This window comes from Micropterus salmoides, unplaced genomic scaffold (genome assembly GCF_014851395.1).
Source record: "Micropterus salmoides isolate LMB-PRFRI ecotype aquatic unplaced genomic scaffold, ASM1485139v1 Ms_hic_scaffold_20, whole genome shotgun sequence".
Taxonomy (NCBI): domain Eukaryota; kingdom Metazoa; phylum Chordata; class Actinopteri; order Centrarchiformes; family Centrarchidae; genus Micropterus; species Micropterus salmoides.
In genome coordinates this window covers 736,102-752,135 of record NW_024041151.1, presented here as the reverse complement: position 1 = coordinate 752,135, position 16,034 = coordinate 736,102, and the positions used below count along the sequence as shown (strand labels likewise).

The 16,034-nt window shown below is 46.8% G+C and overlaps 1 protein-coding gene across 1 annotated transcript; it reads left to right on the top strand.

Annotated features, from left to right (window-relative positions):
• Positions 1 to 675: 675 nt before the first annotated feature.
• Positions 676 to 11,481, top strand: LOC119914086 (alpha-mannosidase 2-like; the record flags this gene model as incomplete). The annotated part of the gene is given in 19 exon segments (XM_038733084.1): positions 676 to 762; positions 911 to 1,038; positions 1,133 to 1,306; positions 1,548 to 1,734; positions 2,130 to 2,307; positions 2,598 to 2,788; positions 3,127 to 3,324; positions 4,277 to 4,391; positions 4,967 to 5,034; positions 6,928 to 7,096; positions 7,249 to 7,485; positions 7,677 to 7,795; positions 7,896 to 8,014; positions 8,476 to 8,609; positions 8,705 to 8,846; positions 9,635 to 9,768; positions 10,105 to 10,299; positions 10,971 to 11,081; positions 11,224 to 11,481. Coding segments are annotated over 19 exon segments (2,851 nt in total), but the record flags the coding sequence as incomplete, so codon positions are not given.
• Positions 11,482 to 16,034: the final 4,553 nt, after the last annotated feature.

Below are 16,034 nucleotides of genomic sequence, written 5' to 3'. Positions count from 1 at the left end.
TTTTCCACCAGTTTTCACAGCAGCAGGTGGCTGCATGCGTCTTGTTAATGACGTGGCCAATCAACGATGTAAACCAACATGGTAACTAACAAATGAAATCTGCACTCGTGTCTTCACTGTTGCTTTACCTGTGAAATGTCCACCGATCCCTGTAACGCACCTGGACCGGACAACCTGTGTAAAGTCTGTGTGGGAAACACTGTCATTATAAGATAATGATAATAAAAATAATCTTTATTCATAGAGCAGACTTCATAATCCATGTTAAAAAGTGCTTTCAGAAAAAGGAAAACACTCCCACGTCTGCTTTGTGACTCAGTCAAACCAGACTCCAGGATTCCTGATGTGATCCACCAGGGACCCAGCAGGGGGCAGAGTCTGCTTTGACATGTGCTGGGAGCCAAAGACCAGGACCTCTGGTCTCAGAGGAAGAACAGACACAGTGACTGTTAGCAGACAACTCACTGCTGGTGAAGAAGAACCTAAAGTCACAGTGATCTGATGTTTCTCTAGCGGCTCGATGAGTCGGGGTCGCGCTCAGGTCTGACCGTGTGCCTCAGCACATCCTTCTCTCAAACGTCTGATCTCTTCAAACTGTTTGAGGAGGATCTTTGATTTCTTTCCCTCGAATGTAAACGTGCACAGAAACAATTTGACGCTGTCTTTTCTGTTGAGCAGGAGGAAGATGATTTGGGCAGAAATCAGTTATTTCTCTAAGTGGTGGAACGACATCGACGAGCAGAAGAGAGAGATGGTCAAACGGTAAATAGTTTAAAATGTTTTTGTTCTGACTCTCTTCTGTCCATTTGAACTCTTTCTCATTATTTAATCATCCTGTCGCTTTCGTTTGATGTATTTTTTTCTTATTTAAAGTCGTGTTCTTTTTTTTTCCTGCTCTGTGATTGGTCAGCCTGCTGAAGGCGGGGCAGTTGGAGCTGGTGACGGGCGGCTGGGTGATGGCTGATGAGGCGAACTCTCATTACTTTGCTCTGTTGGATCAGCTGATCGAGGGACACCAGTGGATACAGCGACACCTGGGTTCGTGTTGCCCCCCCCCCCCATCGCTTAGTTTCCTGTCGCTGTGTGACATCATTGAACGCATCACACTCTGAAACTTGATCTTTTTGTCCAGGTGTGAAGCCGAGCAGCGGTTGGGCCGTGGATCCGTTTGGCCACTCCCCCTCTATGACCTATCTGCTGAAGGGGGCGGGACTTCAGAACATGCTCATCCAGCGGACTCACTACGCCATCAAGAAACACTTCGCCCAGCAGCAGACGCTTGAGTTTCAGTGGCGGCAGAGCTGGGGTGGGTGTGGGCGAGAGACACCGAGAGAATGAGAGAGAGAGAGAGAGAGAGAGAAACTGATGATGTAACCCGAGAGATCGGACTGAACACGTGAAAAACACAACAACAAATAAGAGTTCATTAATTAAAAGCAACAATTAACAGAAAAAGTCTTTGAGATATTTGAGATTAAATTTACATAAAGTTTGACTCAAATATGTAAAACTTGTTTCTCTAACTCCGTCCACTTCCTGTGTGTCAGACTCCTCCCCCCGCAGTGACATCATGTGTCACATGATGCCATTCTACAGCTATGACATACCGCACACGTGCGGTCCGAACCCGGCGGTCTGTTGTCAGTTTGATTTCTATCGCCTGCCGGGGGGGCGGGTCTTCTGTCCATGGAGGATACCGCCACAGCCAATCACAGAGCAGAACGTCCAGGAGAGGTGAGCAGGAGGCGGGGCCAAAGACGGCAGTAATTAAAATTTATTCTTTAATTCTTATTAATATTAATAAGAGTGATTCCAAAGTTTGACAAAGTGTTTAGTTTGTCCTTAAAACAGCAGATTTCTGAATGGAGTTCTGTGGCTGATTGGCCCTAATGAGATTATATTTTTTATCTTTTGTGTGCACAAAATTCATCTCATAAATGTTATGGGACTTCAGGGGCTCCGTAGATTTCTGAGTTTTGAGACTTTTAATTTTGAGGCGTTTTATTTGAGTTCCTGACCTTTTCTCTAAATGAATGATTATACTCTAAACACTAAGCGCCCTCTTGTTCTCAAACGTGGATGAAACGTCCTTCAGCTTTATTTTAGCCGGCTCCTCTCTGTCCTCTCAGAGCTCTTCTCCTGTTGGATCAGTACCGGCAGAAGTCACGACTCTTTCGTTCTTCGGTTCTTCTGGTTCCGCTCGGTGACGACTTTCGCTTTGTGGAGTCGAGCGAGTGGGACGCTCAGTTCAGTAACTACCAGAAACTCTTCGACTACTTCGACCAACACCCGGAGCTCCACGTCAAGGTGAACGCCTGAAACTGTATATTTACACAGCTGATTGAGCCGTAATTAAAAATGTGATATCAGTATTACATTCATCCAGACCTTTATAAAATATTATCTTCCATCAAAAGTGTGGGTTATCAATACAGCACAACCAACTGTAGCTGAACATCAACAGTACATTATAATTTACACAGAGATACAACAAGCTGTTAACAGCTGGTATCACTTCAAGTGTATTTTAATTGACGTCTTGTTTTGTCGTTATTCTTCATCACAACCTGAAAATATATAATTTCTTCTCCTTTCAGGCTCGATTCGGGACTCTCTCAGATTACTTTGCAGCTCTTCATCGGCGTCTGAAAGCAGCTCAAATGACTCTGCCTACAGTTCGCGGCGACTTCTTCACGTACGCCGACCGTGACGATCATTACTGGAGCGGATACTTCACCTCCAGACCGTTTTACAAACGCCTCGACAGAACGTTGGAGGCCACGCTCAGGTATGTTACCTTTGTTTGACATGACTCCGGGACCTTGACCTTTATTTTACCGGACTTGGGACCTTTAACCTTTAGTTGACGGGACTCGGGACTGGGGACCTTTAGTTGACGGGACTCGGGACCTTTAACCTTTAGTTGACGGGACTCGGGACCTTTAACCTTTAGTTGACGGGACTCGGGACTCGGGACCTTTAGTTGACGGGACTCGGGACCTTTAACCTTTAGTTGACGGGACTCGGGACCTTTAACCTTTAGTTGACGGGACTCGGGACCTTTAACCTTTAGTTGACGGGACTCGGGACCTTTATCTTTATTTAATTTCTTCTTCTCTCTGACAGAGCGACAGAAATCCTCTTCAGTCTTACGTTGGCCGAAATGCGTAGTTTCCGTGGCGACGGTCGTCTGGTTGCAGATTTCCCGGCTCGTGAACACTTCCAGCATCTCACGGCGGGGAGGCGGAGCCTGGCGCTTTTCCAGCACCACGACGCCGTCACCGGCACGGCCCGTGACCCCGTTGTTGTCGACTACGGCACCAGGTGACTACTTCCTGTTAGCACGTTAGCATGCTAGCATATGGTAGGTTAAAAGTTGCTTACCAGGTAAAAACTTTTTAATCAAGGGCAAATTGATTTTAAAAATTAATAAACAGCAGGGTGAGTGAAATATACAGCTAACAAGGCAAAAAAGATTAGAAACCTTTTACTTATTAAACCTAAAAGGTTTTAAGCAGCAGGTAAAAAGCATGATTTAAGGTAAATACAAACAAAGTGTTCGAACTTTTTGTTGAGTGACTGTTGTTAAAGTTACAGTTTTAATGAAGTTTTTTAGCGTATAAACTTTTATTTATCATAAATTTGTTTTGTTTATATTATTAAGTTGTGTTTGTCATTGATTATTTGTTCCCGCAGGGTTTTTTAATAATCTTCTTTGAGTTTGTTTTAAATTGACCCTTCATCACATTTGCAGATAACAAATCAACGTTCTCATTGTAGCACCTGAAACACTTTAGCGTCTTTAGCGTTAGCATGTGTTTTGTCTCATTTGTCCCTCCATGCTCTCAGTTGAAGGACGACGTCGCCACTGACAACGGTAACAGGTACCGCCTCGCTTAGCGTGAGCAGTTAGCATTAGCCTCCCATCATACCTGTTCATGTAGCATTAGCATCTAACCCCAATTTCCCATCCCTCCCATTTGATAAGCGTGTTGTTAACATCGTGTGTTACAGTGTAGTTTGTCAGTCATTGTGCAAGTTTGACAGTTTTTGAAGTGAAGTTGAGAGATGTGTATTTTAAATAAAGTTTTGACTAAGTAACAAGTAGTGCATTGTGGTGCGTCTTAAGTCAATATTGTGAAGAGGAGAACTAAAAGATTTTCATAGATCATATTTACAGTTTGAATAAAGTAAATCAAAAGCAAACACACTCCAAAATAAATAAAATAAAACATCAAAGGTAAAAGTCTTGACTAAATTATCTTTTATTGAACAGGTTGTTTCACTCGATCCTGAACCTGCGCCAGGTGCTGCAGAACTCCGCCCACTGGCTGCTCCTATTGGACAAGAGCCAGTACCACCATGACCAGTCAAAACCCTTCCTGCAAATGGTGACCTTTGACCCCATCAGCTCTTTTACCATTGACCTGTTGAGCATATTTTTGTAATATTTTATGCCTTGGGTTGTGTTCATGTTTGTTTGGTAATGCACCACCTGCTGGAGGTGTCTGGTACTGCACCTGTCCCAACACTGCCCAAAATGTTATCACGCTAACTATCGGGATAAACGCCAAATCATTATTTTACTTCAGGGTTAAAGGCAGATTTCTGCTCCTGAGTGAAAGTTAATGTGGTTTTAAACTTTTCTCTCTTCTCAGAACAAACACTTGGGCCGAACATTCAGAACTGTTCGGATAAAATCTGTTTCCTCAACAAAATAAATATCTTAATAGAAAAATTAAGTGCTGATTCTTTCATGATTCAAATGAACTAAACATTTGGTATTTTGTTACTGAGGATAATCATCCTTCTTGTTTGATTGCTCAGCCAATATGAAACGGACACAAACAGAAAGGTGGAGGAGTGAGAAGAGCAGCGGACGCTGCAGCTTTCACAGAAACTATAAGATGTAAATATTAGAAATGTTTTCACCCCTCAGACGTTCATATTGTGATGTGTTTTTCAGGATGACGTGATCTCGGCGCAGGACGCTCTGCCTCAGAAGACGTCGCTCACGCTCAGTGATGAGCCCAGGTAAAGGGGGCGGGGCTTACAGAGGGAATATCTGATTATCTCCCAGACTGGGTCAGAGGGTTCCAGTTCACCGGCATTCATCAAGTTTCAGGTCAGAGATGTCGACCGTGCTCCAGATGACCTCTGAGCGGCTCAGATATTAGCATGCTAACGTCTATGTGAGAAGCAGTTAGTGTTTTAATGTAGTGATGGAGAAACTGCCTGTAGTAACTAATGTTGAGCATCTTTCTGAGATGAAAGTACATTTAAATATGTGGATGTTACGGCTGCAGGTCAAAAAGGAACTAAATGTGATAACACCGTGAAAAAACTGATTACTTACAAAGACACAACGTTTTTTTATATTACAGCTTTTCTAAAATATGCAAATGAGGCAGTTTCTAATGGGCAGGGTTTTTCCTGCGTAGAGAAATATTTGGCGCCCCCCAGAGAGGTTTTAATGAGCGCTAAAGGAAAATCCTCAGCGCCAAAATGATCAGAAAAGTGTTTTAATTGTCAGCAAACAGCTGTTTGCAGAACCTAAACTTAAATACAGCGTCTCGTCGTCCAGCAGCCGCTGGATTAATAAACCATCTGCAGTCTTGATTTAACCTGAACGTTCCGCTACGAAGCTCGTGCTCACAAGATAAAAGCTGCATATGCTTGGAGTGTGTCGGTATTCTCCGGTCACTTCTACTACATTTTAGTCTTTGGCGTAGCCTGCCGGCCCCGGTCCTCTCTTCTGTCCTCTCCGGATCAGGGTCTCTGGGCTCCACGTGACGCTCACCTGTTCCCGTTCTCTCCTGCCTGCTGATCTCCGCAGGGAGATCGGAGCCTTTCGTGTGCGTTTGTTGCTCGTCAAAGTCACTTTTCGTGAACCGACCAATCACAGCCTGGAGGAGGCGGGGCATTAAAAAAAAGGTTGAGGCGCTACAGCAAAGTTAAGAAACGTTTAACTCGTCGTTCTGTATGCACGGTTCTTATTTCTGACAAGTTAATTTGCATAAACAAATGAGAGACTGAGCGTGTACAGAAACTGGAATTAATATTAGGCTACTAATGGTGAGCTGTAGTACGATTATCTGAAATTATAACGACCACACAAACATCAGCACTAATCAAATTTAGCCACAGATCTGCAGGCTGATATCAGAGAGAGGTTTTATTTATTAACTATCTGTAGGCAGATTATCCAGATGTACCAACATCATACTTTGTATTTAATGTCATAATATTTATAAATACACTCATTTATAGCTTTACTCCTCCAGCTTGTGGATGGATTTTGTTTATCAGATGTCAGGAATAACAAGAAAATGCACAGATTTTGGTCGTAAGCGTACCGATCATGCTCAGCGTCGCGCAGTCGCCCCCCCAAAGGCCCATTCTGAACCAGGAAAACCCTGCTAATGGGTGACCATGGCACAGTGGATACAACACATGCCTTTGGTGTGAGAGACCCGGGTTCACTGTGACCCTGAGCAAGACCCCTCGTTGCTCCAGAGGCGTGCGACCTCTGACATATCTGAGCGCGGGATTAAATCAGGTTCAAAATGATGTTTTATTTTGTTGACACATTAGATGTTTTCACATAAATAAAAACAGACAGACGTTTTTAGGAATAAAATAATAATATATATAATAATTCAGGCTGTGAATAATATATGAACAAACCTGCAGAACGTAGTCTGGACAGTTTGGTGCTGAAGATTTCAGACTCAGAGTGACTTGGTTCAACCAACTGTGATCTGGAAAACTGAGAACCTTCACAGAAACTGCTAATTAGCTTAGGATGCTAACATGCTAAGCTAATAAGGTGAACATTACGCCTGTTAAACGCCAGCATGTTAGCAGTGTGAGCGTGTTAGCTTGCTGCAGGTACTGACTTGATGTTGAATATCGTTTCTGTTTCAGGTCACTGATCATCTTTAACCCGACAGAGCAGCTGCGCACGCCCGTCATCAGCGTCGTCGTCGACTCTCCGGACGCTCGCGTTGCCGACGCGCACACGGGTCGACCAATGGCTGCGCAGATCTCTGCGGTGTGGGCGGAGCCGACACAGGCGTCCACGGAAACTTTCCAGGTGATGAACAGTTCAATGAATTGACTTATTGTTGTTGTTATTGATGTTGTTTATAGATATTTGATGTTTGGACATCAGCTTAATGGTAACAGCGATCGTCCAATCGAATCCACAGCAGGCGTGTCAGGACATTTTAAACTTTATATTTTCAGCTCGACTTCGTGGCTGAACTTCCTCCTCTGTCACTGGTCGTGTATCACGTGACCAAAGACTCGGATGGCTCCGCCCACCGGGCTCGCTACACCTTCCATCATCGCGGAAACACGCCGACCGTCCAGTCCAAACACTTCCAGGTGTCCCGCCCACAAGGACATGAGGCCGACGGCCCCCTGTCGCTTAGCAACAAGCACGTCCAAATATGGAGCTCCCCAGAGACGGGCCTGCTGCAGGTCAGGCTTTTCAAATTAAAAGTCTCTCCAGAGAGAAAAAAAAGTCACAACAAAAATATATATTTAAATAATGAAAAATAAACAATTTCATTAATTTATAAAAAACAAAACTGACACCCAAAATATTATTTTATTATTTAAATATATTTCGGTCAGTTTTATTTATTTAAAAGTTTTATTTTGAAATGCAGAAGCTCCGTCTGCAGTCCGGTCTGGTCCGTCAGGTCCAGGTCCAGTTTCTGTGGTACGGAACAAGAGCAAACCGGGACAAGAGCGGAGCCTACCTGTTCCTGCCCGGGGAGGAGGGGCCCAGGTAAGACCAGAACCAGATCCACAAACCACATCAGTCTGACTAAATGTCTCTCTCTATCGCTGTCTTCTCATTCATTGTCAATCTCTCTCGCCCGCCTGCAGCCCTACTCGTCCTCAGAGCCCCCCCTGGTTCGGGTCTCCAGAGGTCCGGTCTTCTCTGACATCACTTCCTGTTTCCGACACTTCACACACAGAGTCCGGCTTTACCACGTGGACGGTAACGAGACGATTTACTGGTTATTCATCGATTCAGCGAAAGTTTTGATTTGATGAAAAACAGAAACTGGAGAATATATCGTCTCAGCCCTGGGCTTTGACTGTCAGGCTTTGATACAGGCTGCCCTGGGCTTTGACTGTCAGGCTTTGATACAGGCTGCCCTGGGCTTTGACTGTCAGGCTTTGATACAGGCTGCCCTGGGCTTTGACTGTCAGGCTTTGATACAGGCTGCCCTGGGCTTTGACTGTCAGGTGCAGTAAAGCTAATTATTTCGTGTGAATGTGTCTAACTGGACTCAAACACCGCAAACGCTGTTGAAGCTTCTGCACAGAGCATGCTCAATAGAGTTCCATGCGCGTTAGGGACTTCCTGTTGGCATGCACGCGCATGATTTGAATTTATTGAATTTATATTAATCCTTAATCGAACTGAATGATGTGACATAAAAGTATTTGCCCCAGGGCATGCTGGGAGGTCCCTGGAGATTTCCAACATGGTGGACATCAGGTCGGAGGTCAACCGTGAGCTCGTCATGCGGTTTGTCAGCGACGTTGCCAACGGCAACCGTTTCTACTCCGACCTCAACAGTTTCCAGGTTTGTTCACGTTTTCTCGTCACGCTGTGGACTGATCTCACAGCATCAGCCTGTTAGCAGCTATCTGATTGGTTATTGGTTGGTCATGTGTGCAGATGCAGCAGCGGCGGACTCTGTCGAAGCTTCCCCTGCAGGCGAACTTTTACCCGATGAGCTCGGCGTCCTTCCTGCAGGACTCGACGTCTCGTGTGTCTCTGCTGTCGGCTCAGAGTCAGGCCGTCGCTTCGCTCAGACCAGGTGAGTGTCCGTCTACCTGCACGCCGCGTGTCAGGTTTCACGAGGCAGCAGGCTGAAAATAATGAAACCAGATAAAATCGTACAGGAGCAGCGTAAAGCTGTAAATCTAGTTTCAGTTGGAAAAGGAAACATGTCTGTTCGAACAGGAAGTGAGTCATCGTCACGTTCTCGGGTCTCGCCTGTTAATTATTGCTCTTCCAGGTAGAACATTCAAACTGGAGACTCTTTATTCATAAAATACAGAGCGTGGTGTGAACCTCTGACAGAGTTCAGTTCTGCAGGAGACTTCAGTTAATAAAGTCCATCTTGTTTCTTGGGAAACTTCTGCTTCTGCTGACCGAAGGTTCATTTTTATTCTTATTATTTTTTATGTTTTACTTCAGGTATTTATTTATTTAGTGCAGTGAGTCTTTATTTGATATATTATTTTTACAATGACTGCTTTGTTTTTACAAAGAAACAGCGTCCTCGTTTCCATGGTGAGTTGCTGGGCTCACTGCCACGTGACATCATCGCACAAAACGCTGCGTCAGCCAATCAAAAACATGCACATTCCTGGTGGATCACTTGTGACGTGCTGTATTTCTACTCTGGTATTGAATCCTTGTCTGAGAGGATTATAAACCTCTGTGAATCAGGTGTCTCTCCTGAACCTGAACCAACAGGCGTCTTCGGCCTGAAAGCCGTTGAAAGACGACACTGAAAGGAAACGTGATCTGTGAACGCCGTGTGGGGTTTGTCTTTGAGCTGAAGAAAAATGCATGTTTATTGACCTCTGACCTGTGCAGGGGAGCTGGAGGTGGTGTTGGACCGGCGGCTGCAGCAGGATGATAACCGCGGCCTCGGTCAGGGCGTCACCGACAACAAGCTGACGGCGAGTCTCTACCAGCTGCTGCTGGAGGACAGGAGGGGCGGGGCTCAGGTGAGGGGCGGGGCTCAGGTGAGGGGCGGGGCTCAGGTGAGGGGCGGACACACTAAACCTGTTTATCAGCAGAAAATAATAATTCACTATGAGAAAATGAATCAGAAATATAAGTGCAGCGTGAAACGGATGTTTTCACCCGTTCGAGTCTTAAAGCCGCTCAAATCGCTCCCACGCCGTGGTCGTGGTGTACAGCGGGAACAGACCTGAAAACATCCAGTAAGAATATGTTAACCAACAACAACCAGATCTGAATGGATGCTGCGGGTCAGATCGCTGCTTTGAGAACGGGGAGAGAGTTTATTTTTGTTTTGCATCTGTATTTCTTTCTGACAGGAAGTGGGAGGGGCCTCGGTTGAGCACCTGTCACTGCTCGCCCACCTGACTTCGCTCTCCCTCTGCCACCCGCCAATCACGATGGTCGCCCCGAGCGGCGGCCGGCTGCCAAAGCTCCGCCCCTTCCTGCCGCTCCGCTCGTCGCTGCCGTGCGACGTTCACCTGCTGAACCTGAGGACGCTGGAGGACGCGCAGGTAAGAACGGAAACACCTGGAACATTTGTGAAGTTCCTCCAGAGTCCTGAAAACAACCAGAGCAGAAAATCAGCTGTTTTAATAGCAGATTTGCATATTTAATGAGTTTTAACGCCACCACGAGGATTCATGTGTCAGATTGTGCTTCTGTAAATCTCTGCAAAGACTTGATAACTGTTCTGGTTCTGACATCTGAAACCATTTTGTTTGTGAGTGGGAACCAGGGTCTAAGAGAGTAAGCGCTTCATTTGAGCTTCTGTTGAGCAGTGCTGCGGATAAAACTGCTGCTGGAGGAGCTCGTGTCCAGGCCGGGGCTCTGAGAGGGTGACCGGCGTCGTGTACAGCGCTGTGTGCTTCCTGTTGAGGTCGGAGAGGTGGGGGTGGGGAGACCAGTCATTTTGGGGGCGTGTCCGTTTGTTCCTGTCGGGCTGAGATAACAGGATGTAGAGCAGCAGCAGGAGGGTGCGACAGAAAGTGTGCTGATCAAATTTCACTTTCACTCGGCCCTTTCAGCAGCTTCGTTAGTGATGCGTGGCGTTGGGGGCGGGCTGTCGGTGTTCACCTGAAACCTTCAGTTTGTTTAAATGTAACTCCGTGAGTTTAAGTGAATCAGAGTTCATCTAAACACAAAGTTCAAAGACGTGAAAACACAAATGTTTGTGTTTAAACAGGAAGCAGAAAGTCCGTCGCAGGAAGTGGCTCTCCTCCTGCACAGGAAGGGCTTTGATTGTAGCTCCGCCCCCGAGCCGCCACTGCAGTGCACATGGAGCGCGCACGAGGAGGTGAACACAACACACGCACACACATTTTGTATTTCTGCATTTGAAATGAGAGGAGGGCTTTGATTTGTTTTCAGTCTGATCATGTTGTTTTTTCTCTGAATTCAAACTTCACTGTCTGAACGGGTTTCTTCTTCGTCTCCAGGTGAACTTGGACGATCTCTTCTCTCCTCTTCGGTTTCGTTCTGTCCGTCGATCAGGTCTCACTCTGCTGCGAGAGGACGATGAACCGGAATCCGCCCAGCAGCAGCAACGCATCACTCGCCTGCGGCCAATGGAAATCAGCGCTTTCCGCGTTGAGATCGAGTGACGGGACCAAACGTTTAAATAGAGGCGGGCCCCCCCCGCCCACGGTGGTTAACAGCCAGAGACCAGTAGAATAATTTTGCCAGTTGAACACGAGAGATGTTTGTAGATTTAAAAGATCAGAAAAGTCGCAGTTTGTCGTGAAACTGCTGAAAACTGGAAATGTGTGATTAGAAAGAGGAAACGCCGTCATGACTTCCTGTCCTCAAGCTAACCGTGCCAAAGATGGACAGGTGAACTAACGTCTGCCATGTTGGTGACGTGGTTCAGAGGGCGGTTTCACTCAGAACCAAAACCGCCACGACAAACTGCGACTTCTTCACCGTGACCTCAGAAAGTGAAGCTCGCGGGCTCAGTTCAAAGCCATCAATCAAAGTGTCTCTCGCTGTTAACTTCCTGCAAATTTTATAAATAAGCTGGCGTGGAGATGCAGGAGGGGGAGGGGCTTCATCTTTCTCTTCCACGTTTCATATCACTGACACGACGAGTAGCCAATCAGAAACCAGATGTAGAAAGTAACGCGTCGGAGTCGAATCTGTGAAAGTCAAAAGGTCAAACAGAAGTTAGATCAGTTAAGACTCAGACGAGAACGTCACCTGTGAAAAAACAAGGTACAGGTGAAACCGTAGAAACCGTCACGGAGACGGGCGGGAACACAGGAAGTACACCCAGAGAGAAATCCCTAAATTATTTGTCTTTTATTTTATATTTCCTGCTGGAGGCGCTCAGGTCGGCTCGTCCGGTCACTACATGTGACGACCTGTGGTCAGGTGACCAACAGGCGAGTCTGAAGCTCAAAGGTCAAAAAACCAGTCCAGATGAAGAAAACACTGAATGACAGGTGAAGGACCCTACAGGGGCCCTGGACCCTACAGGGGCCCTGGACCCACCAACTAAAAGGGACCAAACGAGTTGTTCGCTCGTGCTCAACGAATGTTTTTTAATTGTGTGTGTTTCCATGGTGATTTTAAATCACAGCTGACACTGTTTTTAATTTTTATAAAAAAACCTGTGGAATTGTGGGTAAGCTGTGTGCGCTCAGCGTCTGAGCGTGTTGATCTGTAGTCTTTCTGTGTTTGCTGTGAAAAGGATTCTGGGTATTTTGTCTATTTTCTGCTGAAATGTGTTTGTGGTTCGTCAAAGATACAGAAATGTTTTCTTTTTATTTTGGGGTAAAATTTATGCTGTTAATACAGAAATAAATTATTCTTTAATTTTTCCTTCTGTTTCCAAAAGCAGTTCATGTTTTTACAGCAGAGACCCAAAATAATCCGACATGAAAGGGGGGGGCGAGAGAGAGAGAGGGGGGGGGGGCGAGAGAGAGAGAGAGGGGGGGGGGCGGAGAGAGAGGGGGGGGGCGAGAGAGAGAGAGAGGGGGGGGCGAGAGAGAGAGAGGGGGGGGGCGAGAGAGAGAGAGGGGAGGGCGAGAGAGAGAGAGGGGGTGCGAGAGAGAGAGAAGAGAGGGGTGCGAGAGAGAGAGAGGGGGGGGGGGGTGCGAGAGAGAGGGGGGGGTGCGAGAGAGAGAGGGGGGCGAGAGAGAGGGGGGGGGTGCGAGAGAGAGAGAGGGGGGGGGGCGAGAGAGAGAGGGGGGGGGTGCGAGAGAGAGAGGGGGGGGGGGCGAGAGAGAGAGAGGGGGGGGGGGCGAGAGAGAGAGAGGGGGGGCGAGGTCTGAAGTCTTACTTTCTGCTTTGACTTTAATTTTTAAACGTCTCCAAAACCCTCCAAGTGCTGAAGAGCCGGATGCCAACGATTCAGCAGAAACATGCGGCGATAAGCGAAGGATCTGAGAAGGACCTCTAAGAGGTGAACGCATCACTCAGCAGAACAGCTGATGAAGGCTTCCTGCCCAGATCTGCATCCTCCTCTGTTCTCAGCACAAACGAGCTGCAGGAACTTCTCTGCAGGCGTGCAGAACTCTGCACAGCCGGGCGAGACGCCGACAGCAGAAACAGCTGATCAGTCCTGAGTTACAAGTTCGCGACGTCAGAACTGATTCACAGAAAGTGTTTCCATCTCCCGTTTAGGACTTTTACTCTTTTTCCACAAAACACACCATAAAACCTCCTTTTATTCAGAGGTGTTATCTTAACTTATTTGACACTCCTCTTGCTCATTGTAGCTGAGACTCTTTCTGTTTACCTTTTGTCTTGTAACTGTTTGGAAATTTACCACATAACCAAGTTGTTTGTAGATAATTACTGAGGTGGGCCGTGTGATTAGGCTGTCTGCGGTTTTCCACAGTGTGGCACAGCCCATAGTGTTTCTACACCCGCTGACTTTGTGCCTGACAACCAGGCCCAGAATCAGCTCAGAGATCAAGGTTAGGCTCCTCCAGCGGGTGGATTGTAGTGATGAGTGATTTCTGCACGTGCTTCCCCCATTTAGTGCATTTACTCTTTTTCAACAACAAACACCTCAAGCGAGCTGAAAAACTTGCCGTTTCCATCAACCTTTTCTAATGCGACACTTCAAAATGCGCATTAAACACGTTGATGGAAACCGTCTGCACAGCTAGTGAGCTTCCTAACACTGAATCTGAACAGCAGTTCAGGATCGCTGTCACAACTCTGCGGGACACAATGCTGCTATCCTACTCTTAGTCAGATTGTACGGGTCAAACAGTTGAAGTTCTGTCTCGTGGTCACCTTCCTGCTCAGCAGGAACAGACAACTCGCCATATATATATTATAAAGGTTTCTACGCACAGAGAAGTTACCGAAACAAACGCTCTATTCTTCTTCAGAGAAAAATTCTGTGGAAAAGGCTGCACATTTCTGCTCATCCTTTCACCCAGAGCTCACGTGAAGTTTTTCAGACACGGGGCTCAGTGATGCCAGAGATCATGAAGTACACAATTCTGACAAAAGCAGAGGCTCGATGGCCCGGCTCCACCCTCCAACGTAGGAGTTTCTAATATTTTTAAAACGTGCAGTCATGCAGGGGAGGGCGGGTACGCTCTCCTGACTCGGCTCCTTGACCCTTCGTAAACACACTGAATGCTGCACAGACGATCTACAATGAAGTGCATGAGCTCACCATCGACTCCTGAAATCTGGCTGGAGCTGCCGACAAATCTGCTACGTTGACAGGGTTTGTGGTGTGAATTCACTTTATCAGAATGAGATTTATTGCCATTTATGTGTACACATAGGAGGAATTTGACTCAAGATATCATCACTCACGATGTGCTTACTCATACAATAAGACAATAATAAAATAAATCAGACTACACAGATATACACACTATGAAACAATGTACACATTGACAAATAGTGCAGTGAGCAGACTGCAAAGGATGCAGGAGTAAAATTATTATTATTATGTACATGTCGGAGGTGGATGTGATATACAGGTACACATACATGTACACAGTGCGATGGAGCACAGTGCAAAGGATGTATATAATGTATTTACAATATAACAGTATGAACAGCTCTGAAATAGAGAATGGTGAGGAAATAATAAGTGGAAACCAGTAAACAGGTGCTGATTAGAGACAGGGTTACTGGGTTATTGCACAAGAATTGTTCCTGACACTGTGAGTCAGAAATCAGCTGTTCATCAGAGTGATGGCTTGTGGGAAGAAACTGTTCCTGAGTCTGTTGGTTTTGGCGTACAGTGCTCTGTAGCGCCTACCAGAGGGGAGGAGCTGGAACAGGTTGTGTCCGGGGTGAGATGGATCTGCAGTGAGGTTTTCTGACTCTGGAAATGTATAAGTCCTGAATGGAGGGCAGGTTGGCACCAATGATCTTTTCTGCAGTCCTGACTGTCCGTTGTAGTCTGCTCCTGTCCTTTTTGGTGGCAGATCCAAACCAGACAGTGATGGAGGTGCAGAGGACAGACTGCATGATGGCTGTGTAGAACTGGATCAGCAGCTCCTTAGGCAGGTTGAGCTTCCTGAGCTGGCGCAGGAAGTCCATCCTCTGCTGGGCTTCTTGATGATGGTGTCAGTGTTGGGCTCCCACTTCAGGTCCTGGGATATAGTGGATCCCAGAAACCTGAAGGATTCCACAGCAGACACAGTTTAGTATGGTGATGGGGGCAGAGTGGGGGGGCTCCTCCTGAAGTCCACGGTCATCTCCACAGTTTGAGCGTGTTAAGCTCCAGGTTGTTCTGACTGCACCAGAGAGTCAGCTGACTGTGTAGAGGGAGAAGAGCAGTGGGGAGAGCACACACCCCTGGGGGGCGCCAATGCTGATAGTCCGGGTGCTGGATGTGATGTTTCCCAGCCTCACCTGCTGACTCCTGTCAGTCAGGAAGTCTGTGATCCACTGACAGGTGGAGGCTGGCACAGTGAGCTGGGTGAGTTTGGTGCTGAGGATGTCCGGGATGATGATGTTGAACGCCGAGCTGAAGACCACGAACAGGATCCTTGCATATGTCCCTGGAGAGTCGAGGTGTTGCAGGATATGATGCAGACCCAAGTTGACAGCATCATCCACTGACCTGTTAGCCCTGTAGGCAAACTGCAGGGGGTCCAGCAGGGGGCCTGTAATGTCCTTCAGGTGGGCCAGCACCAGTCTTTCAAAGGACTTCATGACTACAGATGTCAGGGCGACGGGCCTGTAGTCATTTAGTCCAGAGATGGAGGGTTTTTTGGGGACCGGGATGATTGTGGAGCGTTTGAAGCAGGAGGGGACTTCACACAGC